This window comes from Chlorocebus sabaeus, chromosome 8 (assembly GCF_047675955.1).
Source record: "Chlorocebus sabaeus isolate Y175 chromosome 8, mChlSab1.0.hap1, whole genome shotgun sequence".
NCBI classification, from domain to species: domain Eukaryota; kingdom Metazoa; phylum Chordata; class Mammalia; order Primates; family Cercopithecidae; genus Chlorocebus; species Chlorocebus sabaeus.
The window spans coordinates 56871864-56894625 of NC_132911.1; the positions used below are offsets into that span (position 1 = coordinate 56871864).

At 37.4% G+C, this 22762-nt stretch overlaps 1 protein-coding gene across 3 annotated transcripts in view; it reads right to left on the reverse strand.

Annotated features, from left to right (window-relative positions):
- The window catches only part of RB1CC1 (RB1 inducible coiled-coil 1), a 94980-nt gene that overhangs the window by 39483 nt on the left and 32735 nt on the right, over positions 1-22762 (reverse strand). For all 3 annotated transcript variants that reach the window (XM_073018082.1, XM_008000620.3, XM_073018083.1), the window contains exons 6-8: positions 16509-16711; positions 13996-14425; positions 8128-8298 (exon numbers count right to left, since the gene is read on the reverse strand). In XM_073018082.1, coding sequence (XP_072874183.1) covers positions 8128-8298; positions 13996-14425; positions 16509-16711 — 804 coding nt within the window. The remainder of the gene's footprint in view (positions 1-8127; positions 8299-13995; positions 14426-16508; positions 16712-22762) is intronic.

Consider the following 22762-nt stretch of genomic DNA (forward strand, 5'->3'; position numbering starts at 1 on the left):
AGCTCTTTAGTTTGATGAGATCCCATTTGTCAATTTTGGCTTTTGCTGCCGTTGCTTTTGGTGTTTTAGACATGAAGTCTTTGCCCATGCCTATGTCCTGAATGGTACTACCTAGGTTTTCCTCTAGGATTTTTATGGTATTAGGTCTAACATTTAAGTCTCTAATCCATCTTGAATTAATTTTCGTATAAGGAGTAAGGAAAGGATCCAGTTTCAGCTTTCTACTTATGGCTAGCCAGTTTTCCCAGCACCATTTATTAAATAGGGAATCCTTTCCCCATTTCTTGTTTCTCTCAGGTTTGTCAAAGATCAGATGGCTGTAGATGTGTGGTATTATTTCTGAGGACTCTGTTCTGTTCCATTGGTCTATATCTCTGTTTTGGTACCAGTACCATGCTGTTTTGGTTACTGTAGCCTTGTAGTATAGTTTGAAGTCAGGTAGCGTGATGCCTCCAGCTTTGTTCTTTTGACTTAGGATTGTCTTGGAGATGCGGGCTCTTTTTTGGTTCCATATGAACTTTAAAGCAGTTTTTTCCAATTCTGTGAAGAAGCTCATTGGTAGCTTGATGGGGATGGCATTGAATCTATAAATTACCTTGGGCAGTATGGCCATTTTCACGATATTGATTCTTCCTATCCATGAGCATGGTATGTTCTTCCATTTGTTTGTGTCCTCTTTGATTTCACTGAGCAGTGGTTTGTAGTTCTCCTTGAAGAGGTCCTTTACATCCCTTGTAAGTTGGATTCCTAGGTATTTTATTCTCTTTGAAGCAATTGTGAATGGAAGTTCATTCATGATTTGGCTCTGTGTTTGTCTGTTACTGGTGTATAAGAATGCTTGTGATTTTTGCACATTAATTTTGTATCCTGAGACTTTGCTGAAGTTGCTTATCAGCTTAAGGAGATTTTGGGCTGAGACAATGGCGTTTTCTAAATATACAATCATGTCATCTGGAAACAGGGACAATTTGACTTCTTCTTTTCCTAACTGAATACCCTTGATTTCTTTCTCTTGCCTGATTGCCCTAGCCAGAACTTCCAACACTATGTTGAATAGGAGTGGTGAGAGAGGGCATCCCTGTCTTGTGCCAGTTTTCAAAGGGAATTTTTCCAGTTTTTGCCCATTCAGTATGATATTGGCTGTGGGTTTGTCATAAATAGCTCTTACGATTTTCAGATAGGTTCCATCAATACCGAATTTATGGAGTGTTTTTAGCATGAAGGGCTGTTGAATTTTGTCAAAGGCCTTTTCTGCATCTATGGAGATAATCATGTGGTTTTTGTCTTTGGTTCTGTTTATATGCTGGATTACGTTTATTGACTTGCGTATGTTGAACCAGCCTTGCATACCAGGGATGAAGCCCACTTGATCATGGTGGATACGCTTTTTGATGTGCTGCTGGATCCGGTATGCCAGTATTTTATTGAGGATTTTTGCAACAATGTTCATCAGGGATATTGGTCTAAAATTCTCTTTTTTTGTTGTGTCTCTGCCAGGTTTTGGTATCAGGATGATGTTGGCCTCATAAAATGAGTTAGGGAGGATTCCCTCTTTTTCTATTGATTGGAATAGTTTCAGAAGGAATGGTATCAGCTCCTCCTTGTACCTCTGGTAGAATTCAGCTGTGAATCCATCTGGTCCTGGACTTTTTTTCGTTGGTAGGCTATTAATTATTGCCTCAGTTTCAGAGCCTGCTATTGGTCTATTCAGGAATTCAGCTTCTTCCTGGTTTAGTCTTGGGAGAGTGTAAGTGTCCAGGAGATTATCCATTTCTTCTAGATTTTCTTGTTTATTCGCGTAGAGGTGTTTATAGTATTCTCTGATGGTAGTTTGTATTTCTGTGGGGTCGGTGGTGATATCCCCTTTATCATTTTTTATTGCGTCTATTTGATTCTTCTCTCTTTTCTTCTTTATTAGTCTTGCTAGCGGTCTACCAATTTTGTTGATCTTTTCAAAAAACGAACTCCTGGATTCATTGATTTTTTGGAGGGTTTTTTTGTATCTCTCCTTCAGTTCTGCTCTGATCTTAGTTATCTCTTGCCTTCTGCTAGCTTTTGAATGTGTTTGCTCTTGCTTCTCTAGTTCTTTTGTGATGTTAGAGTGTCAATTTTAGATCTTTCCTGCTTTCTCTTGTGGGCACTTAGTGCTATAAATTTCCCTCTACACACTGCTTTAAATGTGTCCCAGAGATTCTGGTATGTGGTATCTTTGTTCTCATTGGTTTCAAAGAACATCTTTACTTTTGCCTTCATTTCGTTATGTACCCAGTAGTCATTCAGGAGCAGGTTATTCAGTTTCCATGTAGTTGAGCGGTTTTGATTTTCTTAGTCCTGAGTTCTAGTTTGATTGCACTGTGGTCTGAGAGACAGCTTGTTATAATTTCTGCTCTTGTACATTTGCTGAGGAGTGCTTTACTTCCAATTATGTGGTCAATTTTGGAATGAGTGTGATGTGGTGCTGAGTAGAATGTATATTCTGTTGATTTGGGGTGGAGAGTTCTGTAGATGTCTATTGGGTCTGCTTGCTGCAGAGATGAGTTCAATTCCTGGATATCCTTGTTAACTTTGTCTCATTGATCTGTCTAATGTTGACAGTGGGGTGTTGAAGTCTCCCATTATTATTGTATGGGAGTCTAAGTCTCTTTGTAAGTCTTTAAGGACTTGCTTTATGAATCTGGGTGCTCCTGTATTGGGTGCATATATATTTAGGATAGTTAGCTCTTCCTGTTGAATTGATCCCTTTACCATTATGTAATGGCCTTCTTTGTCTCTTTTGATCTTTGATGGTTTAAAGTCTGTTTTATCAGAGACTAGTATTGCAACCCCTGCTGTTTTTTGTTCTCCATTTGCTTGGTAGACCTTCCTCCATCCCTTTATTTTGAGTCTATGTATGTCTCTGTATGTGAGATGGGTCTCCTGTATACAGCAAACTGATGGGTCTTGACTCTTTATCCAGTTTGCCAGTCTGTGTCTTTTAATTGGAGCATTTAGTCCATTTACATTTAAGGTTAATATTGTTATGTGTGAACTTGATCCTGCCATTATGATATTAACTGGTTATTTCGCTTCTCAGTTGATGCAGTTTCTTCCTAGCCTCGATGGACTTTACATTTTGGCATGTTTTTGCAATGGCTGGTACCGGTTGTTCCTTTCCATGTTTAGTGCTTCCTTCAGGGTCTCTTGTAAGGCAGGCCTAGTGGTGACAAAATCTCTAAGCATTTGCTTATCTGTAAAGGATTTTATTTCTCCTTCACTTATGAAACTTAGTTTGGCTGGATATGAAATTCTGGGTTGAAAATTCTTTTCTTTAAGAATGTTGAATATTGGCCCCCACTCTCTTCTGGCTTGGAGAGTTTCTGCCGAGAGATCTGCTGTTAGTCTGATGAGCTTCCCTTTGTGGGTAACCCGACCTTTTCCTCTGGCTGCCCTTAACGATTTTTTCCTTCATTTCAACTTTGGTGAATCTGGCAATTACATGTCTTGCAGTTGCTCTTCTCGAGGAGTATCTTTGTGGCGTTCTCTGTATTTCCTGAATTTGAATGTTGGCCTGCCCTACTAGGTTGGGGAAGTTCTCCTGGATGATATCCTGAAGAGTGTTTTCCAACTTGGCTCCATTTTCCCCCTCACTTTCAGGCACCCCAATCAGACGTAGATTTGGTCTTTTTACAAAATCCCATACTTCTTGCAGGCTTTGTTCATTTCTTTTCCTTCTTTTTTCTTTAGGTTTCTCTTCTCACTTAATTTCATTCATTTGATCCTCAATCGCTGATACTCTTTCTTCCAGTTGATCGAGTTGGTTACTGAAGCTTGTGCATTTGTCATGTATTTCTCGTGTCATGGTTTTCATCTCTGTCCATTTGTTTATGGCCTTCTCTGCATTAATTATTCTAGTTATCAATTCTTCCACTTTTTTTTTTCAAGATTTTTAGTTTCTTTGAGCTGGGTATGTAATTCCTCCTTTAGCTCTGAGAAGTTTGATGGACTGGAGCCTTGTTCTCTCATCTCGTTAAAGTCATTCTCCGTCCAGCTTTGATCCGTTGCTGGCGATGAGCTGCGTTCCTTTGCAAGGGGCGATGCACTCTTATTTTTTTAATTGCCAGCTTTTCTGCCGTGCTTTTTCCTCATCTTTGTGGTTTTATCTGCCTCTGGTCTTTGATGGTGGTGACGTACTGATGGGGTTTTGGTGTGGGTGTCCTTCCTCTTTGTTAGTTTTCCTTCTAACAGTCAGGACTGTCAGCTGTAGGTCTGTTGGAGATTGCTTGAGGTCCACTCCAGACCCTGTTTGCCTGGGTATCAGCAGCAGAGGCTGCAGAAGATAGAATATTGCTGAACAGCGAGTGTACCTGTCTGATTCTTGCTATGGAAGCTTCCTCTCAGGGGTGTACTCCACCGTATGAGGTGTGGGGTGTCGGTCTGCCCCTAGTGGGGGATGTCTCCCAGTTAGGCTACTCAGGGGTCAGGGACCCACTTGAGCAGATAGTCTGTGCATTCTCAGATCTCAACCTCCGTGTTGGGAGATCCACTGCTCACTTCAAAGCTGTCAGACAGAGTTGTTTGCGTCTGCAGAGGTTTCAGCTGCTTTTTGTTGTTGTTGTTTAGCTGTGCCCTGTCCCCAGAGGTGGAGTCTACAGAGACAGGCAGGACTCCTTGAGCTGCTGTGAGCTCCACCCAGTTGGAGCTTCCCAGCCACTCTGTTCATCTACTTAAGCCTCAGCAATGGCGAGCGCCCCTCCCCCAGCCTTGCTGGGAGATCACAGACTGCTGTGCTAGCAATGAGGGAGGCTCCATGGGCGTGGGACCCTCCCGGCCAAGTGTGGGATATAGTCTCCTGGTGTGCCCGTTTGCTAAGATCCTTGGTAGAGCGCAGTATTGGGGTAGGAGTTACCCGATTTTCCAGGTGTTGTGTGTCTCAGTTCCCCTGGCTAGGAAAAGGGATTCCCGTCCCCCTTGCGCTTTCCGGGTGAGGAGATGCCTCGCTCTGCTTCAGCTCTTGCTGGTCGGGCTGCAGCAGCTGACCAGCACTGATTGTCAGGCACTCCCTAGTGAGATAAACCCAGTACCTCAGTTGAAAATGCAGAAATCACCTGTCTTCTGTGTCGCTCGCGCTGGGAATTGGAGACTGGAGCTGTTCCTATTCGGCCATCTTGCTCCGCCCCCCCTTCAGCCATCTTGCTCCGCCCCCCCATAGGATTTTATAGAATGATGAGTTCATAATATGAATATAGGAATGAATTTGACTGCACCAAAATTTAAAGCTTCTGATTTTCAATCCATATAAATTATCAACAGAGACAAGTATCTGTATAATCTATAATAAAGAATTATCTAAACAATATATGAAAAATTCTAACAAAAACATGAAGAAGAAAATGTGGAGAATGACAATTCAGAGTAAATACATGGCAAACACTGATAACAGAGAAATTACTCTTCTCCTTACATACTGGAAGTGTGGACTGATTTTGCTTCTATAGCAGGCATTAGAACATTATTAATTAATATTTAAAATGAACAAACAGCTTAATCCAACAATCCCCTTACTGGAGATTGTGCCTACAGAAATACTAGAACATGCATATAAAAATGGGTATATTTAGATATTCAATGAATATTTCTAATATGGAAAAACTGAAACAAACTAAATAATCACCAAAAGAAGTATGGTTAAATAAATTTTGTTTGATTCATTCTATGGAAGTTAAAAAACAACAACACTGCAGAAGAAGCAAAAGATCAGGAATGCAGAGTTCTTTCTCTAGTAATGGTAGTCTATAATGTCGATCAAGCTCCCTGTGGCTTTAGGGATGGGAGATCTAGGAAGGCAGTGAAGAAGCCAGGCACAGTGAAAGGGCTAGAATCCAGGAGAATGAAACCGAGAGGAGAAATTAGGTGACTAGGAATGCTTTGCTCTGAGGAATTCTGTTGATTCTTGAAGAGAGTCCAAAATTAAAAATAAGCAGTCAGCAGTCCTGACTTCCCTGAAGGGCTAGAAAATTGAAAACTGAAGACCAGAGCTAGCCAAGGGAAGGTACAATAGAACAGAATTTGTTTGCGTTCAGATCCCTAAAACCTATATCCTATGATTAAGGGTAAACTAAAAGTAGAACGGCCATCCCAAGAACTAGAATACCAGCTTTCAATCATCCAAATCTCTGAAACTGAACTAAAGTAATTTACGATGGTAACTGCCCAAAGTACATACCAAAAGCAAATAAAAATTCTCTGCAGAAGAAAATGTTATCCTAGGCCTCATAATATTTCTTTGATTTTTCTTATTAAAAAAAAATCAGGTACATGAAAATGCAAGAATTTTTAAGAGTGAGAATTATAAGAAACACCACCAAATATATGGCTGGGCGCTGTGGCTCACACCTGTAATCCCAGCACTTTGGGAGGCCGAGGCAGGTGGATCACCTGAGTTCAAGACCAGCCTGACCAACATGGAAAAACCCTGTCTCTATTAAAAATACAAAATTAACAAGGCATGCTGGTGCATGCCTGTAATCCCAGCTATTTGGGAGGCTGAGGCAAGAGAATCGCTTGCACCCAGGAGGCAGAGGTTGCAGCAAGATGAGACAGCGCCACTGCACTCCAGGCTGGGCAACAAGAGCGAAACTTCCTCTCAAAAAAAAAAGAAACACCACCAAAGATAAACAGACACACAAGAACAGGCAACACAGTGAACAGATAAAGACTTAAATTGCTATATGCTTATTAATGTGATCAAAGAGATGATGAATGGCTAAGACTAAATATTTGGGGGTAAAGAATATGAAACTATATAAACAAAAGAACCAAACTGAAATTGTAGAGCTGAAAAATGAACAAAAATAAGAAATGAGCAAATAGTTAGCTACGTTAAACACTAAAGAAGAGAAAAAGTTAAAATGTAGGTTAAAGGTAAATATCTAGAATGAAGCACAGATGGATAAAAAGACGGAAAATACAAGAAACAAGTGTAAATGAAACAAGTGTAAATGGTGAAAGGTCTAACACGTCTAACTGCAATCACTGAAAGAGAAGGAAAAGCAAGCGAGGGAAAAGCAAGATCTGAAGAGAAACTGACTCAGATTTTTCCCAAATGGTGTAAGTCATTAAGCCACAGATTCAAGATGGACTAGAAGCCCAAAGTAGGATAAATACAAAGAATGCCACATCTTGGCACCTCATACTAAAATTGCTAAAAACCAAACAAAAGACAAAGAAAAGACCACAAATAAAATGCTAACAACCTAGAATTTTATATGAACCAGGTAAAAATATCCTCCAGAAATCAAGGTGATTTAAAGAGATTTTCAAATGACAGAACTGAACATATCACTAAAAGGAAATACTAAAGGACATTCTAATTTACATCAGCCTTAACTATGATGTCAAGGAAGTATGTTTTACCTTAAGAAAAAAGGAAAAAAGTTAATATGGGGATGTAACTATTTATATGTTCCAATGAAAGAACACAATTAGAGGAAAAATACTGGCAAGGAAAATTAAACTAGAAAAACAGGTGTCAGAATCTGATTATGACATTCAACTATTCAGCTATAGGTGGTTTTGCCACAATGCTTGTCATGGTGGGTGAAGGACAGGCAATCATGAATTTAAGAGAGGCACTGGTTTGCTAAGAAACATTCACGTTTACCACTCTTACTTAGCCATTCCACCACTTTCCTTTGGTTTAAAATCCACTTTTTCAACAGTTCTAGGATTGTGGCATTAAATTAGATCTAAAACCTAGGTATTACTATTAGAAGTATTAGCAAATTCTTCAAGCTTTTGTATTTTCCTTCTATTCTTAAAAAATTTCATTTCTTATCCTTTGTCCTACGGGGCGGGGAGGGTAGTAGGAAGCATTCAAATTTTTAGCACAGTAACTGATAGGATCATACGCTTTCAACATATCAAAAAATGTTCATTTCTGCCCCCAGCCTCAAGTAGCAGTTTCATGGTTTATCTACAGGAAACTCAACCATTAAGAACATGCCTTTCTGCTTTATTACAAGCAAACAATACATTACAAATATTCAAGGATAAAGTGAAAATATGGTACACACCAAATTGATATTGCACATAAAACGTGTACAGAAAAACTACAAATTCCTTTTCCTGAGAAAAATCTAAAATAGGTACCTGAGCAAGCTCTTTCTGTTCATTCACCAGTCGGCCACAGCTAGCAATCATCTGGTCCAGGGCGTAGAGCCGATCTTCAAGCCCTTTAATGGCTTTCATATTCTGATTATCAAGTTTGGCAATAGTTTGACGGCATTCTGCTATAAATGGTCGAATAATCCTTGGATCAAGCTAAATGACAAGGAAACACATATGAATACAATTTTCAGCAAATAGTTTAAAATGTATTTCATGCTATTCTGACATACAGCTTAAGAGAGAAAATAAGTGATAAAAGACATAAAAAAGCAAAAGCATGGGTACTCTAAGTTATACTTTTATAAGAAGGTCAAGTACAGGATAAATATCCTCTTAGACAACACTAAATTTACACTAGAATACATAATTAGGAATACAGTTTCAGGAATCACACATTTCAATCAGTGTTACAATTTAATCACTTCTCAATATCTCTCAGCAAAAGGTATTTTCAATGTCAGCATAATATCATTAATTCTCTTATCAATGCAACTTCTCTTTAAAACATATAAACTTCTTTGGCAAACTTATCTCCCTCCTGGAGACAGAAGATAAAACTTCTTTATTCTCAATCTCTATCTCCTCAATGAATCTGCTTGCTCAATTATGCTTTCTCACTCTTCCATCTCTCCTGTTCCCTGGCTTTAATTCTACACATTTGCTGAAATTCATGGAACCTACAAAATTTTCCAGTAATGCTCCTGGTCCCTTAAAAAAATATTTTACCTGGCTGCCTTTCCGTCTGCGTTTTCCATAAAAACCGCTCAGCCAAAAACTACCAATGACCTTGCTTCACTTGAGGCTCTTCAACAGTTAGCACGGCAGATAACCTTTTCCCAACCTTACAGGCTCTGGGAAGTTACTTCTACTGGTTCCTTCATAGCATCCTTTTCTGGCTCCTTTTGCTTTGTCTAATCTTTCTAAAATAGATGATTCAGAAGCCCATTTTTACTGTTCTCAATATGATTTCAGCGTTAAGTATAACTTTTCTGGAGATAACTCCCAAGTCTACTTCAATCACTCATCAGTCTCACAAATTCTCAAGCTGTGTTTCTGTTTACTAATAACTACATGTGGGTATCAACCATGAAACCTTCTATTATTGACTTACTATGCTTGTTCCTAATAAACCCCCCAAATGACTTTCTTCTGCCCACAGAAAATATCCAATAAATGTAGAATACAAGAAAAGCTTCATTGATCTTGATATCAAGAAAATCAAGCCTCTCATGTTTCCAGCTGAAATGTCTATCATTTCAAGATAAACTGTGTTTTTCTATCTCTGATCTTTGTTCACAATTCTTATACTGTTTAAGTCAACCTCTCCTTCTATTTAAAGATCCTAGTCAAATACTACCTCCTTCATGCTGCCTTCTCTAATCTCTACAGTTGAAAAAAATTGATTAATGCATAGTCTTGTACGCAGAGAACATACAAAAACAATTAAAACTAAACTACTTTATTGTTATTATCAAAAATCCAGTGCAGTTAAATAAAAGGCTGCATGTCTAACACCACCAAAAAAATTAACAAAACCATTATTTCAGAATAGGCACCACTGGTTTTGTACAATGTTGTCTCAACTGAAACTTGTACATTTGTGAACATTTTCTCACTTTTCTCAATTTTGTGGTAACTGAGTCCAATGTGTATATATTTCTACACCAGAGTACTATGCAAATCAAAGCCTGGTTACAAATTATTAGAACGATAAAGATGGAAATTGGTTCAAATGTTCAACCTGGGCAAAATTACAATTATACATAAACTTAACATAGCAACAACTTAAAACAAACCAAAAACAAGGGCTCCTGAATATGACGTATCTGAACTAACTTAATTCATTGAAAGTATAACTGCACTGACAAACATAGGAGAGTATTTGATGATTCACTAAAAAGTTTGCATAACTTCCTAAAAAAAAATTTTTTTTTGAGCCAAGTTCTGGCTCTGTTGCCCAAGATGGAGTGCAGTGGCATGATCACAGTTCATACTATAAGCTCCAGCGATCCTACGGCCTCAGCATCCCTAACTGCTGGGACTACAGGCATGTGCCGCCACAATCAGCTAATTTTTAAAACAATTTTTTGTAGACATGGGTCTCACCCTGTTACCTAGGCTGGTCTCAAACTCCTGGGCTCAGGCAATACTCTCACCTTGGCCTCCCAAAATGCTAGGATTATAGGCATGAGTCACCGTCCCCAGCTGACTTCCTAAAATTTCACTGCACTTAATATTTTATTCCATCTGTCCACAGGTAATAAAAATCTTTGAAGAAATGTTTTAGATTACATATATTTAAACCACGGAATCTCATTAGTAATTATTTAGCCAATTTTGAATAATTAACAGGCAGTGATACACTAATTTTTATTCTTGGGCTCTTTGGCATCTACAAAGGCTAATATTATTTTTAACTGAGAAAAAAACTATAAAACAAAGTTTCTTACACTCTCTCTTAAGCCTCCCACCTTTAAACCCACTCCCCTGCATAGATTCCTTAAAATCACAAGTTGTCTGAAAGAAATGCTAAAGGTCAATAAATTATGCTGGCATTAACCTAGACAGTTTAGAAATGTGCTAAATGCAGAAGCTTCCAATTATTAATCGTCAGAAACACAAATCAGTGTGCCTTTTGTAGTATAATCTGAAACAGAACACTCAAGCATAATCTTAAAACCAGGTCAGTGGCTCACACCTGTAATCTCAGCACTTTGGGAGGCTGAGCCAGGTGAATTACCTGAGGTCAGGAGTTCAAAGCCAGCCTGGCCAATATAGCCAAACCCTATCTCTACTAAAAAAATACAAAAATTTGCTGGGCGCGGTGGCAGGTGCCTGTAATCCCAGCTACCCGGTAGGTGAAGGGTGCAGTGAGCCGAGATCGTGCCACTGCACTCCAGCCTGGGTGACAGAGCGAGACTCCATCTCAAAAAACAAAAACAAAAAAAAGAGTCTTTTTAGCAAGAATACACTAAAATCTAAAAATGTGAGTCTACAAAAATGCAGCAACAATTCTAAATTTTTTCTGACAGATAAAATGGGGGAAAAACAATAATTCACAAAACTAGCATCTCTTAATCCACAAAAATATAAAACTAGGAATCCCATGTTAAGTGACTTATGGATGACAGAGGTAGTAAATGAATGTCAATGCCCAGATTTGAGCCCCTGTGATTACAAATCCTAATTTCCAAAATACCTATGTCTTGACTAATTTCCCAAGAAAGACATTTTAATTTGGCAGTTGAAAATACATGATACAAATACTGTTACAATTGGAATTAATCTGCAAAAACGATAGATTTAAACTGAATTTCCTTTTACAGATAAAAAATCTTGGCATATGTTTTTATTACTTCATTGGCAAACAGCGCTATTGCAATCAGATATCAAGTAGGTTAGTTGTTTTGGACAACTGTTTAATAAAACAGGCGTAAAAAACTATCCCCAATCAGAGACAAATCTCATACTCGGTTCATCTTCAGAAATGCCACTAGTGTTATCAAGAAAAAGTATAGTACTCCTGAGAGGAGAAAAATATCCATCTAATAAAAACATCAAGGCAAAATGCCATTCATTATGCAATACATCACATTTATAGATCAAGTATTTTGTAAAATATAAATAAAAATATAAACATAAATTTTTCCAAAATGGATTTTAATTGCTTTAGAATATATATTGTTTTATTTCAAACATTTATTTTAAACTCTGGCATACACGTGCAGCATGTGCTGGTTTGTTACATAAATGTGTAAATGTGTGCCATGGTGGTTTGCTGCACAAATCATCCCAGCACCTGGGTAATAAGCCCAGCATCCAATAGCTACTCTTCTTGATAGAGCAAGTAATAAAAAAATCTAATGGGCATATGCAACTAGTGAGTATAGGCACCACTTTAAAGTCATGTTAGGTACCATTATAGGCACCACTTTAAAGTCATGTTAGCTAATTTTGAAACAAACAAGAATAACCAAATAAAAGTTTGTATTTTGCTTTTGTAATATAATGGTCATGTAAAATATCACAAAGACTTCAGATGTTGTTGCTATGCCTATTCAAAGTAGCATTAACCTCTAAAAAGAAAAAAGCGATTGCTTAGTAATAACACTATAGCTATTTTCTGAAGGTATAAATATTTCTGACATTTATTTATTCATTCATTCATTCGAGATGGAGTCTCACTATGTTGCCCAAGCTGGTCTTGAATTTCTTGCCTCATGTGATCCTCTCGCCTCAGCCTCCCAAGTCACTGGGATTACTGGTACAGGCCACTGTGCCTGGTTGACTTTTCATTAAGTCAGAAGATCACTGTTCCTTTCCTTTAGTCATACAAAGTGAAAAAAATCTATGACTCTGTGAGATTTCACACTAAACATGGAAATACAAAGCCGATTTCAGGTTCTCTTCATATATATAACTCTGTTCTGACATCTGGTACAGTTTAATTATAGAAAATATGACAGGCCAGGTGCAGTGGCTCATGCCTGTAATCTCAGCACTTTGGGAGGCTAAGGCAAGAGAACTGCTTGAGCCCAGGAGTTTTGAGACCAGGCTGAACAACATAGGAAGAAGACCCCGTCTGTGCAAACAATGAAAAAATTAGCTGGATGTGGTGGTGTGTGCCTGTGGTCCCAGCTACTCAGGAGGCTGAGGTGGGAGCGTTGCCTCAGCCTGGGAGGAAGAGGCAGCAGTGAGCTATAATCATGCCACTGTACTCCAGCCTGGGCGACAGGGTGAGACCCTATTGCAAAAAACAAAACAAAACAAAACAAAATATCTCAATTATTCTGATCACAATCATGTAAGTGATTATCTACAATCATAAATGGTATTTTCAGGCTACTACAATGTCAATAGTTTAAGCAGAACACTAACTTTCATTCATTTTTGGCAGTGATCAATCTTTGCATAACATATTACATACTTCTCTGACAAACACGTCTTAATGGAAAGAAATGCTTAGCCTATAGAATGTCATCAAGAAACTGGACACTGAAAGAATTACAAAACCTAGATTTTTAGTTTTCCATTTTACTATATCCTATACCTTTAACAGCAATGTATGTATTCTTTTTTAGGCATCCCAGACAATGTGCTATCCTGCTCTAAGTAGTGAATCAAAGATGAACTCTTTTTTCGACTGCGTGCTCCTTGAAAAGTTTAACTATTTTTAACAATTATCTTTTGACAATAGCAGTCTTCACAACATTATTTAATATTTCTGTAACAATGAAACATGCCCCATCAACTTCCTTCCTGGTGTCAAAGATTTTGCATCAGTTTACGAATCAGATATGAAGGGATATTTATTCCTCAGGTTTAAAAGGTTTTCAGGTGTGCTGGAGAAGACCTTAATCCAAAATACAAGCTCACTATAATTATAAAATAGAACTAAAAACACAGTATCTACGTTTCAAATTTTAAAGATCTCAGGCAGATGCAGTACTTAAAATTTCTTCTTTAAAAGTCAGAAAGAGGTTGCCTCTAAGGAAATGGTGACTGGAAAGAGGCACAAGGGGACTTTCTGGGCAATCAAATTTTCAGTATTTTAATTTGTGTGGTGGTTATTCCTTGCACGAACCACTCAAGACCTGTACAGTTTACTGTATGTAAATTATTCTTATTGCACTAGAAATTTTCCTATTAATCTCAAATAATCTTCACAAATTTATAATCAATTCATAAATAAAATTATGAATTAATTTGATTCAACCTATGTTAAAAGTTTCACTCCAAGGCTCACTAATTTCTACTAAAAGGTAATACCCATTCTCTCAGTACATAAAATATTTAGGATAATTTAGAATAGTAAAATGACAACAGAAATATCAAATTAACATTACTTACCCTGCTCATAGAATCAAAGCACTTCCTCACCAAAGATTCCACATCATTAGGTCTATCTTGAACATTTATCCAGTCTAACAAAGAAACATTAAAAAAGGGCAGATCACCATCTTTAGTGTCTATCGTAGTTTCATCTTGCTGATGAACAGTACTTTGACAAGATTCCCTAATCTCTTTGCCACTTTCAGCATCTGTGGTATCTGGGGACACATGTTCCACTGACTTGGGAAATGAGGTTAACAAAGATTGGTTAGTTGTTCTAGGCATATCAGGAGAGAGCACCAGTTCAGTGGATCTTTTCATCTCAGCTTTTTCCGGGCCTTCATGTTCAGGTAAAGAATCCAGTCTTCCCAAACATTCTCTGTAACTATGTCTGGTTAGGCACTCCAATAGTGGAATCTTGGCCATTACTGAAACTGCAGTTCCTAAACTTAAAATACAAAAGATCTGTCAGTAAAACTATGAGACTGCTCTAGTTAGGAATTAGCATGTTTGAATGAAATCACATATGATTACATACACAAATCTCACCACCTCTCCATAACATTATACATACATAAACTAGTCTATGAGTTAGCTATTCACTAAAAGAAGTCTATTTTAGCAGAGAGAGGCTATCATTAATACATTAAAATATCACTCTAGGGCCAGGCGTGGTGGCTCACACCTGTAATGCCAGCACTTTGGGAGGTGGAAGCCAGCAAATCATTTGAGGTCAGGAGTTCGAGACCAGCCCGGTTAACATGGCAAAGCCCCATTTCTACTAAACATACACAAATTAGTCGGGTGTGGTGGCAGGCACCTGTAATCCCAGCTACTCGGGAGGCTGAGGCACAAAAATCGTTTGAACTTGGGAGGCGGAGGTTGCAGTGAGCTGAGATGGCGCCATTGCACTCCAGCCTGGGTGACGGAGCAAGGCTCCATCTTGAAACAAAAACAAAAACAAACAAACAAACAAAAAACACTCTAAAGTAAAGCTAGCTATATTAAAGAAGTGAACACTAGGCTTTTATAAAACCTTAAAGATAACAAATTTAAATTTACAAAAAGATTCACCATAGCAGTATCTTAGAATATAACCTTATGGCCTTAAGTAAATCAAATATATCTGATATATTGAAAGCACAGGATAAAAATAACAATCCTAATAAAGATACTCTTGTACTCATAACACCCTAAAAATAGGTTTATGTTGTCAAAAGTATGGGGAATATATGAAATCTTAGTGATTTAACTTCTATAAAATCATATGCAATATGATGTAGGTCCCTACTTTAAATTGATACAGCTAATAGAACCCATAGAAAAAGTTACTTGAAAAGGTTCTCATTTAAACTTTAAAAAGATCTTTCCAGTCTTAATGAATCCTTCTCTTTCCTCCCAAGATTTTTCCATTTTTAAGGCCAAAATCTATCTAATATTCATACCACAAAAAAGAGAAATGTGAATTTAAAAGGTTACCCAAATTTAAAAAAACAAAAGAAACAAAAAGAAAAGACAAAGATCAAAACCAGAACATGCTACTTGCTTCTAATTCAAGGTCAAGATAATTAAAAGAAAAAAAAAATCTACAGATCTGAAACAAAAAACCTGAACACAAAATGCTAAAAGCATATGCACACATACAATAAGGGTTAGTTTCATGCTGAATTACTGTTATATTTTCACATTAACTATAGCCCTTTTAAAAAAAGAATCAATGTGTATTAAATGTACTTTTATGCAAAGAACTAAAACTTGTCATCTTAATGAGCATTGAAAACACAAGGGCTGGCTGGGTCTAGTGGCTCACGCCTGTACTCCCAGCACTTTGGAAGGCCGAGATGGGCAGATCATGAGGTCAGGAGATTGAGATCATCCTGCCTAACACGGTGAAACCCCGTCTCTACTAAAAATACAAAAAAAAAAATTAGCTGGGCATGGTGGCGGGCGCCTGTAGTCCCAGCTACTCGGGAGGCTGAGGCAGGAGAATGGAGTGAACCTGGGAGGCGGAGGTTGCAGTGAGCCGAGATCACGCCACTACACTCCAGCCTGGGTGACAGAGCAAGACTCAGTCTCCAAAAAACAGGACTTTTTTTTTTTCCACCTCATCAAGCCTGCATCAGGATGGTAATATTTACAAAGAACTTAAAATTTTCCTCCATTGTCCAGGGTTTGGAAATGTGCCTATTTCTGTTAGATGTTATTTTTCACATCTTGCCTTTTGTTTACTGGACAAAATATAAGCAAAGATTCTTGGTTTTATAAATGACTTCAAAAGTATTTGGGGCCTTATTACAAGTAAAACAATTCAAGAGAAAGAAATGTGGGAGACTCATAAGATACATGGTAAACAGAATTATCATTTTTAAATTAAAAACTATAACCTACAAAGCACTATCAGAAAAGGCTCAAATAATAAACCTCAGTTATAATAAATATATATCCTATAAGAAACAAATTTGCAGTGATTAAACCTACTGATAAATTTCAAAGGCATTTTAAACAAATATCCATTTTAATGGCAAACATACTGAGTAAGTTTTAACTTGATGTCTTCTATGGACTGCAGATAATTTGAATAAATACTTTCAAACTTGAAAAGTAGCTTTTGGTATGAATTTGAACAGTCCTCCAGGTTGGCCATAATTGCAGCCCAGCCTTGGTGCTGAAGATGTTCATCATGTACAAGACCTTCACAAAAAGAACAAAGTTTCTTGGCAACTTCATACATTTCCTGTATTGAAAAAGAATACAAAAGAAAGTAAAAGAAGGCAATGGTTTATTTGCAGAAGTTTTCATACGTTTACAAACATGTATGTGTGAATGCGTTCTAGAGCACATTTAACAAAGTGTTTCAAAAGACTGTTTTAGTTTATCTCTGTTTACTTCTGTGAAAGAGAGCCTAAACGTAAGTGAGGTGTTTAACGTAAGAGAGGTGTTATAACCTATAACATAAGTGTGGTGTTTCTGAGCAGGTATCCTAAGACATAGTTAAAAGAAGAATCCATAAGATGCTACCTCTGAAAAACAAACGAGTAGTGCTTTCAATTATTTGACTAATGATCAACATCTGCCATGTCAAATGTCACTGTCCTCTGGTATTATCTCAAGACATACATGTTAAAAACAATTTTTCGTGAAGGCAAAGCTAAAATACATCATCTACTTCTAGATTAGTATAACTATAACACATTTAGTAACCCCAAATGAGATTCTAGAAAATATTTATGCAGTTAAAATACCTTCAGAAAACAGACATCTGACATTCAGTTCCAAAGAATGAAGAATAAAAATAATTATTAAGGATAAATTACAAGGCAGCAACGTAGATTGCTTTATATATGGAGATACGTAAAGAAGTCCACTGTCACAAAATATTTTAGTTGGCTAGGAAATAAGACAGATCATTCTACCTTTGTTAACTGATATGAGACAGATATAAAAGTCACAAAAGAGAAGTCAAAACTTTCTGAAGGCATTTAACTTAAGTATCAAAGTGTGAAAAGAATATGAACAAAGATAGGGAAAGAAGTACTTCAGAAGAGTGGAACATGATGAAGTGGCAAAGATAGGAAATATAAAGTGTTATTGGTTAAGAACAAATGGTCTGGAGGAAAAAGCGAGAGAAAGAGGGCCAGATGATCAAAGACCCAGAAAACACTAAGGTAAGGAAGGAATTGGACTTTACTCAGAAAAGACCTCCTGAAGAACTGTTTAACATGAAGAACGTAATCAAATAGATGCTTTAAGAAGACTGATAATACAGAAAATGTTATATGGTGGAATGGGAAGGCACCTAAAAGAATGGATGTAAAATGATTATCTTTAAGTTGTCCAGGCAAACAAAAAAAGCTACTGTAAATACTGCAATGGTTGGTAATCTAGTTACCAAGGTAAATAAGAAGTAAGATGGTCCTTATGGGGTAGGAACGTCAGTAAGATGATTATGTGCCATGTCACTAAAAATTAATCAATCACGCAGCCACTAAAATAGAGTGGGAAAAAACTCTGGAATTATGAAGTAACAGAAATGATAAAATGTTTTCAGATTTTTTTAAACAGATGAAAGAGAGGTGACACCCTTGAAATGATGAGTAAAAGAGTTGTTGGGTACATTAAAGCAACAGGTTCTTGCAGTGCATGCAGAAAAGGTAGGAGGAAGATTCTTAAATACACAAAAGATGGAGGATATAAAATATTCAAATGTTTAAATTTTTTGAATTGTTGAAATTTATAAATGTAAAGTAAGTTGAACTGTAGCACTGTTTACCAGGAAAATAAACTTGGGATATTTCAAAAATGGGAGTACCTTGCAACAATGAAAAAGGAATAATGTGTATAGTATGGACCAGGCGTGGTGGCTCTTGCCTGTAATTCTAGCACTTTGGGAAGCTGAGGCAGGCAGATCACCTGTGGTCAGGAGTTCGAGGCCAGCCTGGCCAACATGGTGAAACCCATCTCTACTAAAAATACAAAAATTAGCCGGGCATGGTGGCACGCACTTGTAATCCCAGCTACTGGGGAGGCTGAAGCAGGAGAATCACTTGAACCCAGGAGGCAGAGGTTACAGTGAGTCGAGATCGTACCACTGAATTCCAGCCTGGGTGACAAAAGCGAAACTCCATCTCAAAAACAACAAAAAAAAGTATAGTATGCTTCCATTTGTTTGGGGAGGCTAAGGTTGGTTAGAAATGCGAAACAATAGAGGTATGAGATAGAAATGCATTTTGTGTGTATCAAAGTCTAGGAAAATGCAAAACAAATGTTCCACCATCATTAAGATGGAGTACGGGATGGAAGGAAAAAGGAAGTATTTTCTCTATGTATTTTGCTGATAAGCACGCCAAAATTATGACCATTCTGTTTTAGAAGATAATATTGTTAATGAATAAATTTAGGTGAAAAGAAATATCTTTACAGGTAAAATATGAAAGTTTGCTATGTGGAAGTACAATGATATGAACGTAAAGAGCACTGGCCTTGGAGAAAAGAGGTTCTTTTTCTTCTACCTGGCTATCTGGCCTTGAAGAAATGACTTAACTTCACTTGTTCTTAATTCCATATGTATATAAGAAAGGGCTAATAGTTTCAGTTGTAAGATAAGGAAGTAAAGATGTCTTTGCCTGCTTCTCCTTCATGAAACCAACCAAATACAAAAGGGAAACAAGACACCACCTTTATGAAACCAGGAAACAACTAGCACCCCTACACATACAATATATGCAGCAAACCTGTGAAGAACATGAAAACTGGATCAACTTGGGTCAAATAAAAAGGGCATCCACTGTGAAAGAATAACAAATCTCGGGAACCCAAAATCACTAAGCCAAGGGAAAAGTCAAGCTGGGAACTATGTCAGGTAAACCTGCCTCCAATTTTATTCCTAAATAAGATAGCTACAAAGATAAGAAAGCTACATACCTCCCTCACAATTTTGCCACAAGGAAATTTCTTGAGGGCTTCAAGATCTTTAACTTAAAATAGTTCTGCTAAATTTCACCTTGGCAATGTAAACTGACAGCGTATCTCCACATGTGCGGGACAGAAAGTCATACCTCTGCTCGCCTAAAACAAAGGCCTATCTGCTTCCTCTGTATTATTGTTTATTGTTTATGTAAAAATGCAGATTCACTGAACCAGACTAAATTATGTATTCAGTGAAAGACTGATGAAAGACTCCAAAAAAATGCAACCTTTTGTCTCTTATCTACCTATGACCTGGAAGCCCCCGCTTCGAGTTATCCTGCCCTTCTGGACCAAACCCATGTACTTCTTACACATATTCATGTCTAATGTCTCCCTAAAATGTATAAAAGCAAGCTTTACCCCGACCACCTTGGGCACATGTCATAAGGACCTCCTGAAGCTATGTCTTGGGTGTGTCCTTAACCTTGATAAAGTAAATTTTCTAAATTGATTGTGACCTGTCTCAAGATAATTTTGGTAAACACCACTATTGCAGACATTTATCAAAACTTGGGAGAACTGAATCCTCCTTGTGAGAAGCTTGGGTGGACAGCAAGAACCTCTTGGGGCCCTATCTGAAATTAGAGAGTAGTAGAAGAAGTAATACCTATTTACATGACATACTTGCAAAAAGCCAAAGGAAAAACTGTGAGAAAAAGTCCCTAGAACTGCTAAATTTTGTCTAAGGAGAAGGACAGAATAAGTCATCTCTGTCCCTTTCTTATACATACACATTCTGCTTCTAACCAGGGATCCCCTGTGACCCAGGGCAGCTTCCTGCTCACCAGGTTTCCTACACTGTCTTGTAGAGGAATAATTCTACTCCCTCAAACACAAGCAAAAATTTTAACATATGAAATCTATACTAAATTACCCTAAGAAAAAAAAAAGTTAAAAGTAAAAAAAACTAAATGCAGAAAAACTCTCCCCAGGACCAAATGGAAATTATAACCAAATTCTTTCCTAAAAACTTAGTCTAATTCTGTTTTATAAAAAAGAACTCAACACAGAGAGTTAGCTCAGGAAATACATTAAAAAGAAACATATCACTGATTGAAGGCTACACTGGAAGAAGACATTGCTGAAAACAGAGAAGTCTAAATCAGGCTTTAACAACCAAGACAAGTGAAATGAAAGGAACTACCATGAAAACAACAGCTAATATGTGGGGGGAAAAAAAAGGACAGTGAGCACTGAGTCCATTTCAAGATGAAATCTGAAAGAACTATGGACATTTCGGTACAGAAGAGGTTGCAGAAGTAGAAGACAGACTTAAACTGTCAAAGTATTCTGATTTCTTTACACTACAGTAGTCAAAAGAATGTATTAGGATATTCACAGTAGGTTGAGTCACATTAGTTGAACACTAGAAACAATCTCAATATCCACTAGTAGCAGAACAGATAGAAAAAAAAACCTGTGGCATATTTGAATACAATGCAGTGATGAATACAAACCATCAATACATGCAACAGCATTAATCATTCTCAGGAACATCATGCGCATAAAAGAGGCTAGACACAAAAGAACAGAAACTACATTATTCCATTTATTTACATTCAAAAAGAGACCAACTAATCTTGGTTTAGAAGTCAACATACTGGTTAGCATTAGTGAACAGGGAGGATGAAAACTGATGGGGAGAAAGTCCTAAGTAGGGCTTCTGGGTTGAAAGTATTTGTTTCTGTGGGTTTTTTTTGTTTTGTTTTGTTTTTGAGATGAAGTCTCACTCTGTCACCCAGCCTGGAGTGCAGTGGCGCGATCTTGGCTCACTGCAACCTCTGCCTCCTGGGTTCAAGCGATTCTCCTACCAGAGCCTCCTGAGTAGCTGCGATTCAGGCGCATGCCACCACGCCTGGCTAATTTTTTTTTTCCTGTTTTTTTTTTTTTTTTTTTTTTTTTTTTTTTAGTAGAGATAAGGTTTCACCATATTGGTCGGGCTGATCTCAAACTTCTGCATAATCTGCCCGCCTTGGCCTCCCAAACTGCTAGGATTACAGGCATAAGCCACCACACCTGGCTGAAACTATTTTTATCAATGTGTTCATTGTGAAAATTCACTAAGAATGGATGTACAATTACAGTTTGTGCATTTTTCAATATGCATGTATCTCAATAAACAAAAATCCATTCTTAAATTCACCAACAGGGTAAATGAGTCAAAGGTCACACCACAAGTAAATGAGGTAATCGGATATAAACTCAGAAAATCTGACTTTAGAGACCACATCCTGGACCATGAAGAAATACCACCTCTAATTCCTTACATAACGAATTGATTAGAACTATGTTGCTGTTTTGGTTATAGCAGCTTTAGAATTTGTTTTATAAGTCTCAAAAGAGGGCAGGCATGGTGGCTCAATGTGTTTTATAAATCTGAAAAGAGGCCAGGTATGCTGGCTCATGCCTATAATCCCAGCACTTAGGGAGGCCGAGACGGGAGGATCATTTGGGCCCAGGAGTTTGAGACCAACCTCAGCAACACAGTGAGATCCTGTTTCTATATAATAAGTCAATAAAATACCTAACGTAAATGATGAGATAAGGTTGTGGAACCACAGCCTAGATTTCAGAAGATGTATGGAAACGCCTAGATGCCCAGGCCAGTTTGCTACACAGTGCAGCAAACCAACATGGCACATGTATAGCTATGTATCAAACTTGCATGCTGTACACATATACCCTAGAACTTAAAGTATAATAAAAATAAATAAAAAAGTAAATAAATCTGGAAAGGTACATTTTTGCCCCCATCTTCCATTCTTCTTATGACTTTCTTGGCGATTTCTGGACACTGACCCTTCCATATGAATCTGAAGACCATTTTAGATCCAAAACAAAACCCAAAGCTTCTCCTATGCTCCAAAAGAAATATCATGGCAATTGTAACTACAGTTCATAAGTTCATAATCATATTAAAAATGAGATACATCTTGTCATTTGTTTCATGGCCATTTGTTCATTTAAGAACAATTTCTTCATTTGTTGTGTTCATTTCTTTGTTTTATGTAACTTGTTTTACATTCTTGAATATTTTATATAGCCAAATTGTTAAGTATATTTTGAAGTTCTACAAAAATATATATATATATTATTTTGAAGTTTTTGCTGCTGTTCAGATTACAGTATTTTTTTCTATTTCTATCCTAATGCAGTGGCCAGTACAGAGAAACTCTATTCATTTGAATATATTTATCACATATCCAGTCACCTTACCAAAACTCTGGAGAGGTTTTCATTAAAATCCCTTAATTTTCCAAATATGCAAACATATTATCACCTAAAAGAAATGTTTGTCATTTATCATTTTCACCATTTA